Source organism: Anopheles marshallii, chromosome 3, assembly GCF_943734725.1.
Source record: "Anopheles marshallii chromosome 3, idAnoMarsDA_429_01, whole genome shotgun sequence".
NCBI classification, from domain to species: domain Eukaryota; kingdom Metazoa; phylum Arthropoda; class Insecta; order Diptera; family Culicidae; genus Anopheles; species Anopheles marshallii.
In genome coordinates, this window is record NC_071327.1 from 55744261 (window position 1) to 55757948 (window position 13688).

At 46.0% G+C, this 13688-nt stretch overlaps 2 protein-coding genes across 2 annotated transcripts; both read right to left on the bottom strand.

The window, feature by feature from the left end:
* Window positions 1-46: 46 nt before the first annotated feature.
* Window positions 47-6680, bottom strand: LOC128714242 (uncharacterized). The gene is made up of 4 exons (XM_053809117.1): window positions 6464-6680; window positions 1980-3669; window positions 1771-1883; window positions 47-249 (listed from the first exon to the last, which is right to left on the bottom strand). Exons 1-4 carry the CDS (start codon window positions 6678-6680, stop codon window positions 47-49), a joined length of 2223 nt encoding a protein of 740 aa, XP_053665092.1.
* A 1240-nt stretch (window positions 6681-7920) lies between these two features.
* Window positions 7921-13120, bottom strand: LOC128711466 (uncharacterized). The gene is made up of 6 exons (XM_053806344.1): window positions 13057-13120; window positions 11958-12130; window positions 10869-11733; window positions 8712-10777; window positions 8062-8650; window positions 7921-7991 (listed from the first exon to the last, which is right to left on the bottom strand). Exons 1-6 carry the CDS (start codon window positions 13118-13120, stop codon window positions 7921-7923), a joined length of 3828 nt encoding a protein of 1275 aa, XP_053662319.1.
* Window positions 13121-13688: the final 568 nt, after the last annotated feature.

The window sequence follows — 13688 nt, forward strand, 5'->3', positions numbered from 1 at the left end:
AACGGTCGCCGAGTGTCCGCCCCCGACCCATCGGGGAGGGATAGAGCTAGTATTTTAAACGACCATCAGCTGTCGCTAGAGAGGCATGCCGTGTCATCGGAACGGGTGACGGTGGACCGGACGAGTTGCGACTGTCGGACGACTGCAGTAGCGGAACGCCGGTGGCCGTGAGACGTGTCTTTGTGTCATTCTCCTGAAACCGTTCCATTATTTTGGCCACTATCATCGAAGGTGGAATGTGCGGATTACCTGGCGGAGAAAGCGTTAGCGTTAGAGAACATTTCTAAAATTTCTTACATTGTAATTATTCCTTTAAAGTTCAACACACTTCATTTAACACGAAAGCGAAATTAAAAATGATTGAATAGTAAAGTTAAGTTTGGAATATACAAGCATGTCGTATAAAGGAGCTTAAAATAGAATACATGCAACGATGTGCGCGATGGAACAACAATTCTGTTTATGTACAACAATTTGTTTGATACAATATAATAAACGTTATAAGCAATATCTAAGAATTGATTTGTTAAATATTAACTGGATTTCGTATTATAGAAATAATTTGTAAATGTCGTGCACCAACAACGTTAAACCGATTAAGCCCGAAAATAAATGGAATTCAACGGAAATGTTTCACCCAAAATGAGTGGTTCATTAGTGCTAGTGTTAAGTAGCATAATGATTATTAGTATTCTTAAAGCAAGCAACTAAGATCATTTCAAAACAGTCACATCAATCAAATAGTATACTCAGCAATTTACAATTCTACAACAGATTTCGACTTCGATTCAACTATTGCATGCCGAGAAATTTCCAGAAGAAAGAAAATTTATTATGCTACGATTTGACAAGACATACTAAAATCGACAGCGGCTGAGAAACAAAGCATGAAGGAGTTCAGTAATGAAAAGATATAAAATATAAAAGTACGTCCTGTCCATTCTTCAGTTAAACAAAGCATAAAATAATATAAAGCATATGTGCATATGCACAGCAAATTTTCGGAAACAAATTAATTAGGGTTAAAAAAATGATAACAAATGAACTTCAACTAAGTAGTTAATCGAACAAATTGAAAAAAAAGCATGAATAGCTACAAAAGTGCATCCATACACATAAAATGCTTAAACAAAAAGAGTAGCAAATTACATAAAACCAAATCCAGTAGAGGTAGGTGGTGTAAAATGGTTATTTTTGACACACAGCTTACACGTTTTCTCTTTGTGTTCCTGTTGCTAGCCTCATGTTTATGTCCTCTTCGCAACTACAGCCACCTTCCATTGTTAATGATATGCACAATATGTCGTGTAGAGTACATTAAGTAGGTGCTAATAGACTAGGCTAGCTTGTTAGAAAACATGGATGTGAGAATGTGCGCGCACTGGTACTGACGGACCCGGTAGAGATGAACACGGACACAGAAATCGATTCGAAACGAACAACGCTCGCCTCGTACCAGAACGATCCGGGATGTGTGATGAGGATGAAAGTATGCTCACGGTGGCCACCCACCATGCCCACCACCACGTTTGTGAGGTTATTTTTTACATGGGTCGCGACTGAAAACGCTGCAATATGTGCAGCTTTTCGTAATCGGCTGACGGACGGTCGTAGAAGGAAAGAAAAAATCGAGCAAAAGATGTAATTACGATGAGAGTCACCTTCACCTTAATGTCTAACCGGTACCGATGGAATCGCGTGAAACATCCTCGAATGTCCCACTACCCGTTGGTCAACTGTGTTGCTGTGTTGTTCTCTGATTGGACTTACCTACTAGTCCCCGATAGCCGAGAACACTATTCTCATGGATGTGCATCGAAAGTTGCTGCTGTCGCAAGAAAGCTTCCGTATCGACTCCTCGCACTTGGGATGGTTTTAAAAACCTACGAAAGAGAAAAGTATCAGGGTCAGTTCACAGTGCGTTTGACGGATGACCAAAAGCCGAGCCGTGACGATGGGTAACGCGTACAACTACATACCGTTTCGGTATTTTTGCCAACACATCCGTACTGTGCGGTGCCGGTCCAAAGCCCAGATTGAGCAGTATCTTTTCCGGATCCGGTTTGCGCGCGTTCAGCAGACTCTCAACGCTCGAGCATCGACTGGAATCGGATTGGAGTGAATTATCCTTTACTAGCATCGTGCTGCGACGCCGTGGAGACGATGACTGCTGTTGCTGCTGCTGCTGCTGGTGTAACTGGTGCTGTTGTGGATCCTGCTGAATGCTGAGCTTGCTTGACGTTCGCGGTATCGGACTGACAGGAACGGAACGTGTGAGATTATTGCTGCTGCCATTGTTGATGCTCGAGCTGGTGTTTAGCGACGACGGGTTCGGACAGCTGTTATTGCACTCACTGATCGCGAACGAATCATCATCATCGTTCATCTCGCTGAAGCTTCGTCCGATTTCCATTAGGTTGTAGCGCCGAGCGGTGGCACGTGGATTCTCACTCGAACTGCGCCCAATGCGTCCGATACCCATGCGATGCGACTTGGGTTTCGGTGGGTTAAGGTACGCATCGTACCCGTGCCCATGGCTTGGCATAACGGACGCACTATCGAGTATGTTTTCCTTTTCCTCTTCATCTTCCTCGCTTATCATACCCGGAATTAGCTCGTCGGATTTGGGGAACGATTCATCGAAGGAAAACTCGTACGCATCGGAAGGATCCACATCCACGACGCTTACTTCCAACGGTTCGTGGTGTTGCGGTGAAACGGATCGCTCATGTTCCGATTCACTTGCCACGGGATCCAGTTCACCATCGAATCCTTGCACGGTTCCATCGGTAATGAAGTCGTCCGAGGGTGATTGTATGTGTAAAGACTGCGGTTCATGCGCTTTCCGATCGTCAGCACTTTCACGAACGCTAGTGCCACCGCTGAGCATATTGCGAATATCAAGCTTTTTCGCTTTGATCAATCCATACTTTGCTTTGTTCATGTTGAGCTTATCGTAAAATTCATTTATTTTGCTTTTACCGACCACAAAGCGCGAAGAAGTGGGTGACACTCCCTCTTCCGTATTTTTTCGTACAGTCTCCATTGCGTCCGGATTTTCACTCTCACCCGAAATCGTTGGACCGTGGTCGAGATTCGAACCAGATCGACTAAACTTTCCCAGTAACGACTTTTTAGATAGAAAGTTACGAATTGACAAACCGGGATTTCCCTCCGTTACTGGCGATTGCTTTGCAGATTCATCAGATTTGATTGCTTTCGGTGTGCTGGTGGCAAGAGATGTGCTTTGTGGCTCGGTGGGAACACCGTAGGTGGTACCTATACCAATGTTCTTTTTGAGGTTGTGTTCGATAAGTACGCGTTCCGGATGGTTGGCATTTTCATGAGTATCGTAGGAGAAGGCAAGTTGATCATCTTCCGGTTCCACTTCAGGTTCGGATGGCTCCGCGGTTTCTTCCCATGCGTGCTCACGGTCTGGATCATCTGTTTGTGATACTGGCGCCGCTAGCTGAGTGGACCGGGAAAATTCTGATTCGTACACCGTCGGATCGTCCTGTGAGGGGGCAACGGTATTGGCACCAACCGTTCCACTCGCATTTGCGCTCGTTGGTATCTGTATTGAATCGACCCATTTCTGTACCGAAGCCGGGCTTTTCTTTCGCATTTCATCGACGATGTCGTTCAGCCAGTAGCGTACACGGGACCGAACTGCAAACAACGACAACAAGCACAATGAGTAATAGTTTTTGAGTGAAAGTTTCTAAAAATAATTATAGTTATTTGTGCAACGGCAATAGAGATAAGCTGAAACATCAAAAAAGCTAACACGCACTAAAAAGAGTACAGAGGGTTGCGAAATTTAGATGGAAGTGCACAACAACAACGTCAATTGTATCGACCATCGGAGAGGAAAACAATCGAAACTATTAAGCAACCAAATGCATCCTTAGAACACGATTAAAATGTTGTTTGTACAGATAACATGTGGAAGAAAAAAGAAAAAAAAAGCAAAGAACACCTTTTGATATAAAGAACACATGAATGCGAGAACAAATGTGTGTTTTCATACCATTTGCAGGGAAAGACGTATTTATTAACTGGGAAAAAACAACCCGACGTTCTGTTGCCTTGCGTTGAAAAGTGTGCAATTTATTATTCTGCCTTACTTCTCTTTTCGTTATGCCAGTAAATATAGTCCATTTGAATGTGTCAACAATACTTATAAAAACAAACATGAATGTCGTTGGTAATACAAGGTTCAACACGTTAGACTTAAATGTTGTATGTTGTAGACTTTAACTGGAACCTGGAAGCTACACTAAACTCACTTATATGTCTAGACCGGACTCGATGCAACTGTGACGATCGTTCCTCTGTTTCATCCCCCCCTTTTCCGGCATCCAGATATCGTAACAGATGTTCAATTTCCATCCTTTCCAAAAATATCACTTCAAACATATTGATTTCACAACCGTTGTGCACTTCGAACGAATATGTGCTCGGCGGAGCACGAGAAATGCAGAGATGTTCTCTGAAACGCGGTTAAACAAGTACTGCCACCGACAACCGACCCGGACAGTTCGACCATCGGTGTCTAAACTGTGATCGTGGCCCTGCATTGGTGTGCGTCCGAGCATACACCGGCAGTTGGGTGGTTTCGCACGGGGAATCTGTGTGGTTTCGAAGAGATACCTTGAACACGGGACAAACACAACATGTTTACCGATGGATCATCGTATTCGGAGCGCATCCTCCTCGGTCGGGGGTTAGTGGGTTTTTATGGCTGTGGGAAATGAGGGAGTAGATGTAATCCCCTGCGACCGGCAAGATGACGCTTATCAGAACCTTTTATAGACTTATGGCGTGCGTAAATACATTGCACATAGAGCCATAATTGGTGAGATGCATGCAAGGAGGGTACCACCGTTCCGGTTCCGTTTTGGACCATCAGTTCCGTTTTGGGGCAATTGTCAACAAATCCCGCGCCAGCAATGATCATTGAAATGGAAAGTTGCACTCGAATTTATGAGAACGTGCGAAAAGTACTGTGTGCGAATGGGTGAACACATAGTACCGACGAAATCTTGGAATTGCATCCAAAAGAAAACTACTCTAAGAGAGAAATCGTATCGTAAGAAAGTAATAAATAAAAATATCATTAGACGTATTTGTTTTAGTGGCGATAAATAATCCAACGAACAATTAAGCTCTAGCTGTATAATATAACCTTTGCATCATTGAGAGCACATGTTTGCAATGTGATGAACGATCGGCGAAAACAAAGCGTAATCAACAGTACTAAAAACTAGTGAAAATATTTTGTTTGCTCTTCAACACAGCCAGCTAAATATTTGAACTCTTTGATTTGGATTTATCTTGATCAATGATCGCACCCCGTCATTGTGCTTTGTATTTATCATGCAGCGTCACGCCTGATCAGAACTTTAAAAAACGTGTTCTATAGTCGCAATAATCTGAAGCAACTAAATTTCGTTATGCCACTGAGAATAGATGATGAAGCATCCTAAAAATATACAGAAACATTACTAATTATTTTTACTGTTAGCTACAATATTCACAAGAAACGATCCGCAGCCACGACCAGACAGCGTGTCATTGTAGAAAAAAACACACTCCAATGAGATTAAAACGACTGTACCTCCTTAAATCATCCTTGTGTGCGTGTGTGTTTGCGTACACATATTCACAATTCGTCATTTGAATGGACGATCATACCAGGGGTTGAGGGTGGATGGAAGGTTAGCTGATCCACCCGGTCAGCGTAACTGATAATAGTAAAAGTGCACAGAAACACGAGCCTGCACAATGTGCTCGGGATGTTCCTAGCATCTCCTCCCGCACGCATTCCGGCGGCATGTTCTCCCTGGGCCCTGGCTGTGTATGTCATTGCCGTGCCGTAGATGTGTTTTTGTTGTGTTGATCTTTAGTTTGTTTGATTCATTGCTGCTATTTTTTCTTTTCTTATTTTGTTGTGCTACAGGCTCCCGGGCCAATTCGCACCGTTTCGAAGGCGAGTGATTGGTGCGGGTAAGGGTTGAACGGTAAAGTAAACGAAAAATATTTGCCTCTCTATACCCGAGGGTTTACGGGGAAACGAAATGGGTGGTGGGAAACTGGAGAGGATCGCACTTGCATGTGCTTTTCCGATGGAGCGCGGCATGCCATCCGTGAAGGCGATGTAGAATAATAATATTGGGTGTTGTGAACGTGACGGAGTCGTAACTCTTCTAATCCATTTCGATCATGCAGTGCGATGAAACACATTTACTTCACTACATTCAGAAGAGATCGGGATAAGAATTACAAAATTATAAACAAACGTTAAACTCAACTGTGTAGACAGAGAGAAAGAAGGAGAAAGTCGGTGTAAATAGATAGGAAGCACATCTGCCGGTAATAGTACTTTTGACCAGCAGATCTATTATTGTTCATTTGGCATAGTACAGCTAAAACATTCAGTGCTTCTAGGGAAGAAACAAACCGTTTGCGGTTCCGCGAGCCGAGCCGGAGCTTTCCGCAGCGGTAGCTTCTGTGTTTCCTTCCGCTGTCAGGTCTATGCCCTGACAAGGTGTTGGGTGTTCTATTTCAGCGTCCAGCAGATCCTCCTCTTGCATCGGATTTTCCTCCGTTCGACGGTGTTGCTCCATGAACGAACGGAGATACGGCCGGTGCTGCTGTTGTTCGTTATGACGGTCCATCGCTTATTGCGTGGTTGCCAAGGTTATGGGAAACGGGTGAGGAGAAAAATCATACAATGAATGATAGTCGGATTTGGTTGCAGTGCAGGTCACTACAACACAACACAACTACTGAAAAGTGGTAGTCCCCACGAACGGTTACATAGGAACATCGTTCACGAGGTCATGTACGTGTTGCGTGACCTTCCCTAGAGTGGGGCATCATCACCAACAGCGTCTGTAAAGCTCATCCCATGCAGTGACACCACGTACGGATATGGCAGGTTGGTGTTAATGAATAATCGCGGTCATGGATATCCTTGGTGTGGTAAGAACACTGAGCAGATCTTTCCCTAGCGATGAATCAGCCCGTTTTGCACGGATGAAGTAAAGGGCTGCAAATTTCTTACCTTACACACTAGCTGGATGCAGTTGAACGCATGCACGGAATCCGTAGAACGGATTTTGATGTACAGGTTTTTGATGGATCGACGATTTTGCTCTTAATTTCACGGCCCTGCAGTCAAGGACGCGAGTGGGCGTTTTGCGCTGGATGATCGTGTAACTGATCTCGTGAAACAAAGCCCCTCCTGTATGGTTGTGATGCTTTAGGCTGCTGTTATTACTTCCACCAATACTGCTCCCATTGCCTTCGATCGCGTACTGTTGACACTGGGAACCACTTTTGGCTACTCTCTACCAGGGTCTTTAAACACAAAACTTTCCGTCGAAATAACGCTTAGCTCACGACTGGCTGCAATAAAATTTACACCTCCGCTTTTGCAAAACGGTACAAATTAAAGAAAAACAACACGAAACGAAAATTAACACCTACGAAATCCATAAAATATCCAAACAACACCACCATTCCTCCCGCACCAGCTTACATGACATTTACAACTGACAGTTCGATTGTCAGCTGATTTGTGTTGTGGTTTGCAGCACACTGGGCGTTCCCCATGAAATTTTTATGTTTTGCATGTTGCTTCTGAAATTGGTTTTTGGTGCAAATAATATTTCAACAACGCGTATAAAATATTAGTAAAACAAACCCAAATGTGTTGTGTGAGTATTCAACAAGATTATTAATGTATTCAGCGGATTCTGTTTTTCGAACCAGAATTGATGGAATTCTGTATTGTTGGTTTAGTATATTTATGCCTCTTCATACTAAAGCCAAGTAAAGTTAAACGATTAACAGTAGAAAACTTGTGATATCGGTGATACGATCAAACTGTACCACCGCTGGCTAAATGGTTCCTCATTCGTATTTGTACTGTTCGATGGAACTCTCCAACAGAGCAAATATTTTCTCCGGTGTCATACCGCTACCTAGAAATGGAAAAGTTTCTGAGTTATACAACATCACGAAGCATTTTTTTGTTGTTGTCATACGCCTTACCCATATGCAACCAGGTATCTGGTAACCCCGCATCTCGGCGGGCCGCCCGCAATGCGTTCCGGATAGCATAAATCACCACAGGACTCAGTGAGAGTGCCGGTTCACCGGTTGACTTTGAACGGAGTACACCGCCCGTGTTGGAGCTCTTGCTCAAAAACGATACACGGAAGTCTACCGGAATATCTCGATGGCCGGGTACCTTATAGTTCCAGGTACGATTGTTCACCAGTGCTCCATTCTTGGGATCGTAAACTAACGCTTCGGTCAGATAGTATCCCAGCCCCATCACGAATGCGCCCTCGATCTGGCCCACATCGATGCTGGGGTTTAAGCTTTCGCCCACATCCTCTAGAATGTCTACGCGCCGCACTAGCACCTGTCCGGTAAGAGCATCAAGCTCGATTTCACCGCAGGCCAGTCCCCAGATGGTATAGGTACGCATATCGCTGGGTGTGGCGAAAAACGAAACTTGTAGATCCACATCATCCATGCTGGCATTTCGCACCATGTCCTCCCAGCTGGTGCGCCGTAGTAGCGCCCGATAGGGTCGAAGACGTTCGAGCAGGATCTCGCAGCATCGTTTAACAGCCTGTAGGGTACGTAGAATATAGGTTAACAGTTAATTCTTACGAAGCACCTGGCACACTTACGAAAGCAATACCGTCCGTTGTCTGGGTGTGCATGGATGCGTTCGAGTTCGCATTCAGCAGACTATCGGTTGGCTGAACTACGATCTTCTCTATCGGTACACCCAACAGGTGGGCCGCCACTTGTGCCACCTTTGTGTTGACACCTTGACCCATCTCGATTCCGCCATGTGTGATCGATACCGTACCATCGTCAGTGTACACCGAAACCACGGCATTCTTCATCGAGTTCAGCTCCAACGGGTACTGCATCGGAATGACCGCGAGTCCACGCTTGCGCCACCGGTTTTCCTCATTGAAGTGTTCAATCTGACGCTTACGTTCGTCATACTCCACCTGACGCCGGAAGCGCGGAAGCAACGTATGCATTTTATTCTCGCGCGAAATGTTTGCCATCCGAACGTCTATCGGATCTAGCCCCGTTCGGTGCGCAATGTGCTCCATAATGTTTTCCACCATCGCAATGCCTTCTGAGGTTCCGGGTGCACGTGCCCATGTGTTCGGTGTAGTGTCCGTACGTGCAATCTTCGTGCGCAGCTTCCAAAAGTCCGTCCGATAGCAGTTCTTGAACAGATCGCTTGACATTCCGCCGAGCATTACATTGAGCGCTGCACCGCCATCGTGTATGAAGGTGTGCGACAGTCGACTAATACGTCCGGCACCGTCAAAGGATACCTCGTACTCGCTGACACTACCGCAACGCTTGCCGGAACTCGCCATTGCCGTCTCGAGCGGCAGGATCATTCGCACCGGTGCTCCAGTTCGGAATGCTGCCACCGCGCAAGCGCACGCAATTTGGGTGGCTCGTGTCAGTTTCGCACCATACGCACCACCAATACGCCGGACGGAAAGATTGAGCGTGCTTTCGCGGACCTGCAGTGCCTGGGAAACAGCGATCTGAACGTGATCGAGCCACTGGGTCGCACAGTACACGTCCATCGAGTCAGCGTGAGGAACGCACAGGGATACTTGCGTCTCGAGCGAGTTATGATACTGACCACGCAGATCAAACCGTCCACTGATCGTAGCCGAGCCTTCTTTAGACAGATGGTAACGTACACCGTGTCTATCGTACGGTTGATCACTGACGCGACTGTAGTCAAGCGCATCGACCACGTCTTGTACGGTTGGTAGAATGATCCTGTTACCAGCTCGCTTGTACTCGATACGAACCATCTCCACCGCCTGGTTAGCCAGCTCGAAACTATCGGCACAGAACATCCCCACAACCTGACCAGCGAATTGTATCTCACCGCTGCAGAAAATTTCCTCCACCTCGGAAAATCCCATTTCAAGTGGCATGAAGTTATTGAATCCCGGGATGTCCTGTGCGCAAAAGAACGCCCGTACACCGGGCAATGCTAACGCTTCCGACGCATCTATCTTCACGATGCGTCCCTGTACTTCGTTCGAAAGTACCAGAGCACCGTGCAGTTCGAAAGGCAGCACCGGCATATCATTGATGAATATTGCCTCACCGGCACACTGTGCTAATCCCTCCAGTTTTGGAATGGCCTGGGTGAGAGGCCAACGCTTCTGGTATGTGTCGTACGTTTGGCGACCGCTAGAAACGAGTGGCCGCTCGATCGGTTCTGTCCCGCTGCGTAACGCACGACCAAGGGCAGGATGTACACTGAGCGCAAAGCGATACAGCAGTGATAAGGCTAGCTGTTTTCGGTAAGTTGGAGATGCATCTGGAAGCACACAGTCCGGTTTTAGCTCACGTTCCAGGATCCGCAATGCCTGTGCGAGTATGATATCGTCGAACAGCGGTTTTCCGGTAAGGAATGTCTCCGTTTGCTGAGCGTGTACGAAAGCAGGATTAATGCCACCGTAACAGATGGTGATTTCAGTGCAGAGCTTCCGCTCGGGACAAAGCTGCAACAGGAAGGCGGCGTTAACATAGGCCCGAGAGTTCTGTGCAACGGGCATTATTTTATAGGACCGAAGCGTGTTGCTGACGTGATCGTGCGGTGGAAGCCGAACAGTTGTCAGTATTTTCTTGTGCATGTTGAGCTTCAGAAAGTCCGACGGTGACACGCTGAGTAGATCACTCTCAACGGAAGACACTGTGAAAAGAACGAAGAAGGTAGAGTTAAGCGTGCCTTGAAGCTTGCTATGTCCACCCGCTGAGGTACCGTAGATATCAAAGACACTTACCAACTGTTAGTGTTGCTCCTGCGGCTTCAAGCAGTAAAAACAAATCCGACGGAAACTCGGGATGTTGATGTTTGAGCATCAAATTTCCTCCAATTGTTCCGACATTTCGCACCGGAAGATTAGCCATCTTTCTCACGTGCTTAGCCAGCGGCATACAGTACGTAAAGCTAAGATGCTCTTCAGCAGTTCGCTCTAGCAGGTCAATAAACTCGGTCAGAGTAACGCCAACCCCGATGATGAGTTCACGGTCGAACATATGCCGGTGCAGTTCCTCAATCGTACTGATGTCTATGAACACCTTCAAGCGATTGGATCGTCTATATACTCCATGGGCCGTGTTTCCTGCGACGAATGTGTACGGTTCACTGTTGGCGATCGTATGCAGCACATCGAAGGTGTCCGAGAGTGTCGTCACCTTATACCACTTTCGTCCATCGGCAAATGTGAGACGGCGTGACGTAGAATGCCCCTTCCCGGCAACTGCAGCCTTGGGGGTGAAACAAACCAGATCTTCAATGTCCACAATAGGAGGCTCTTGTTCCTGATCATGTGCGAACGATTTAAACGCATCCAGTATCGGGCGGTAACCGGTACAGCGACAGATATTTCCATCGAATGCTTGTTCTATTTGAGCGGCAGTCAGAGCCGGTTCTACCGTCGCGTCGACATCCGGTTGGTCACGCTTCCGGGACGCTAGCAAACTGTACATACTCATCACCATGCCCGGTGAGCAATAACCACACTGGGACCCACCGTATTCCGCCAAACGACGTTGAATTGGATGATAGGAGTTTCTTTTATGACCGCCGATTCCTTCGATGGTGAGTATGTCCATGCCGTCACAGGAGTACACCATTACCAAACACTTGTAAACAGAGAGATAGAAACAAATTTCACATCAAGCCATTTCAGGCTTGATCTTATTATAAGATCTTGGAAATTTCGAGAAGATAAGATCTTGGAGATCGTGGACATAATACGATCTTGGAGATGATAAGATCTTGGAGATCTTGGAGATGATAAGATCATAAGATCATGGAGATCTTGGAGATAAGGTATGGGAGATCCTGTTACAACATTTATTCTTACCGAATTAGCTGCCCAAGATCGACGTTCGCGCGTGACTGGATGATATCCGGACAGGGTGACAACGCACGCACCACATCCACCCTCCCGGCACATAAATTTCGTACCCTTCAGATGTGCATGGTTGCGGATGAAGGTGTTCAGCGATGTATCCAGCGGTACGGTGCTGGCATTTACTGGAACGAGGTAACAGAATGGTAAAACCACCGAGTTTATCATACATTTAGCCGTAACCGCCATGGTACACGTGGAAGTCACTCGATCGTGTGAACGCAGTGGACGAACGATAGTGATCATAAACAGAAAGGAAAAGTAAACGGTTTCGTCGGCCGCCGTGTGGAAACGGTGTATGATTGATTTTACAACCGAGAAATCCCCAATTTCGGCAGTTACTGGATAGACCGTAACGGTCAATTGCGTTGCGAGAACATCAATTCTTAGTGTATGGAGAACTTAACCGCAAGCCGACGATTACACGGCCGGGTGGAATATGTTAACACTCTAGGTCACCTTGAGCATTGTAGATTGGGTTTCGTTCAACTTCAGCACACATGGAAATATTTGTTTTTCTTTTGGCACGAGTCATTGCTTAAGCAAAACGAACTAATTGTATATATTATTTGATAAGGTAGATTATGAAATATTTAAAGAAACATGTGAACTCTATCCACAGGATCTTAAACAAGGCCGGATTAACAGGCTGTGCTGTCCTTTTACTCTAGAGCTGAAGGGAAGAGGATTAATGTTGAATCTTTTATATTTGTTTTATTTGGATAAATTTGGAATTGGAAGTATTTGGATAAATCAATTGTCAAAAGCATATAACAATTCTATTGAAACATGTCCTCCTGAGTTGTTTATTTGCTTATTGTATTATTGTATTTAAGCGTTTCGATGAAAATACATCAGAAGCCAGAAATGCGCATGCTTCGGATGCTTTCAAATGCCATTTTTCAACCTTCTCCAATCAACTCATAAGACTTCTCGTTGCGTGAAGACATTTCTTAACTGCCAACGCTACATTCCAGCCGATGCATTCCCTCGCTGCAGATCAATTCACGCGCAATGAAACTCGATCACAGATTCGCATCATTTCTCTTACCCGTGTACAGTCGGCCATTGATCGTGAGGCGCACCTCTGCATCCATATTGATGTTTCCCGCCATAGGACACGCACTAAACACAGGGCGAAAGTATAACAAACAGCTAAACAAAAAAAAAACACACAATAATTCACTTGGCGCACGTGTCCACTACCAGGCAGGCAAGAAAACGATGTGCACTCGAACGAGGCAACTGGGGAACTGGTACCGATTTTATGGAATCATCGAACGGGAACCCAACCGAGCGTGTGTCTTCCGATGGATTCGCGTGGCGTACTCCGATCATATGTTGGGGCTCTCTGTCTGCATCAGAAAATAGCATCAGCTTCTGCATGTCCATTTAAAAGGCAACCGTAAACGCACACACACGGCTGAAACAAACCGTTTACTGTGTAAAAAAAAAAAACTCCGAGATTTCGATTCTAGCCGCTCGGAAAACGTGAAAGGACGAATCGTTTTCCTTCCCATCGGCTCCCACACAACCCGGCCAGGTGCTCGGTGAGGCGTGCAACCAGCGGAGTGGAGTGGGGGATCTACACGTCCGCGAGCAGTAGGCTGCCGCGGGCTGTCCGGTCAGTCAAACATCAGTCTTGGATTTGCGCTTGAATTGCGCACTCGGGGTCCGTGTGGA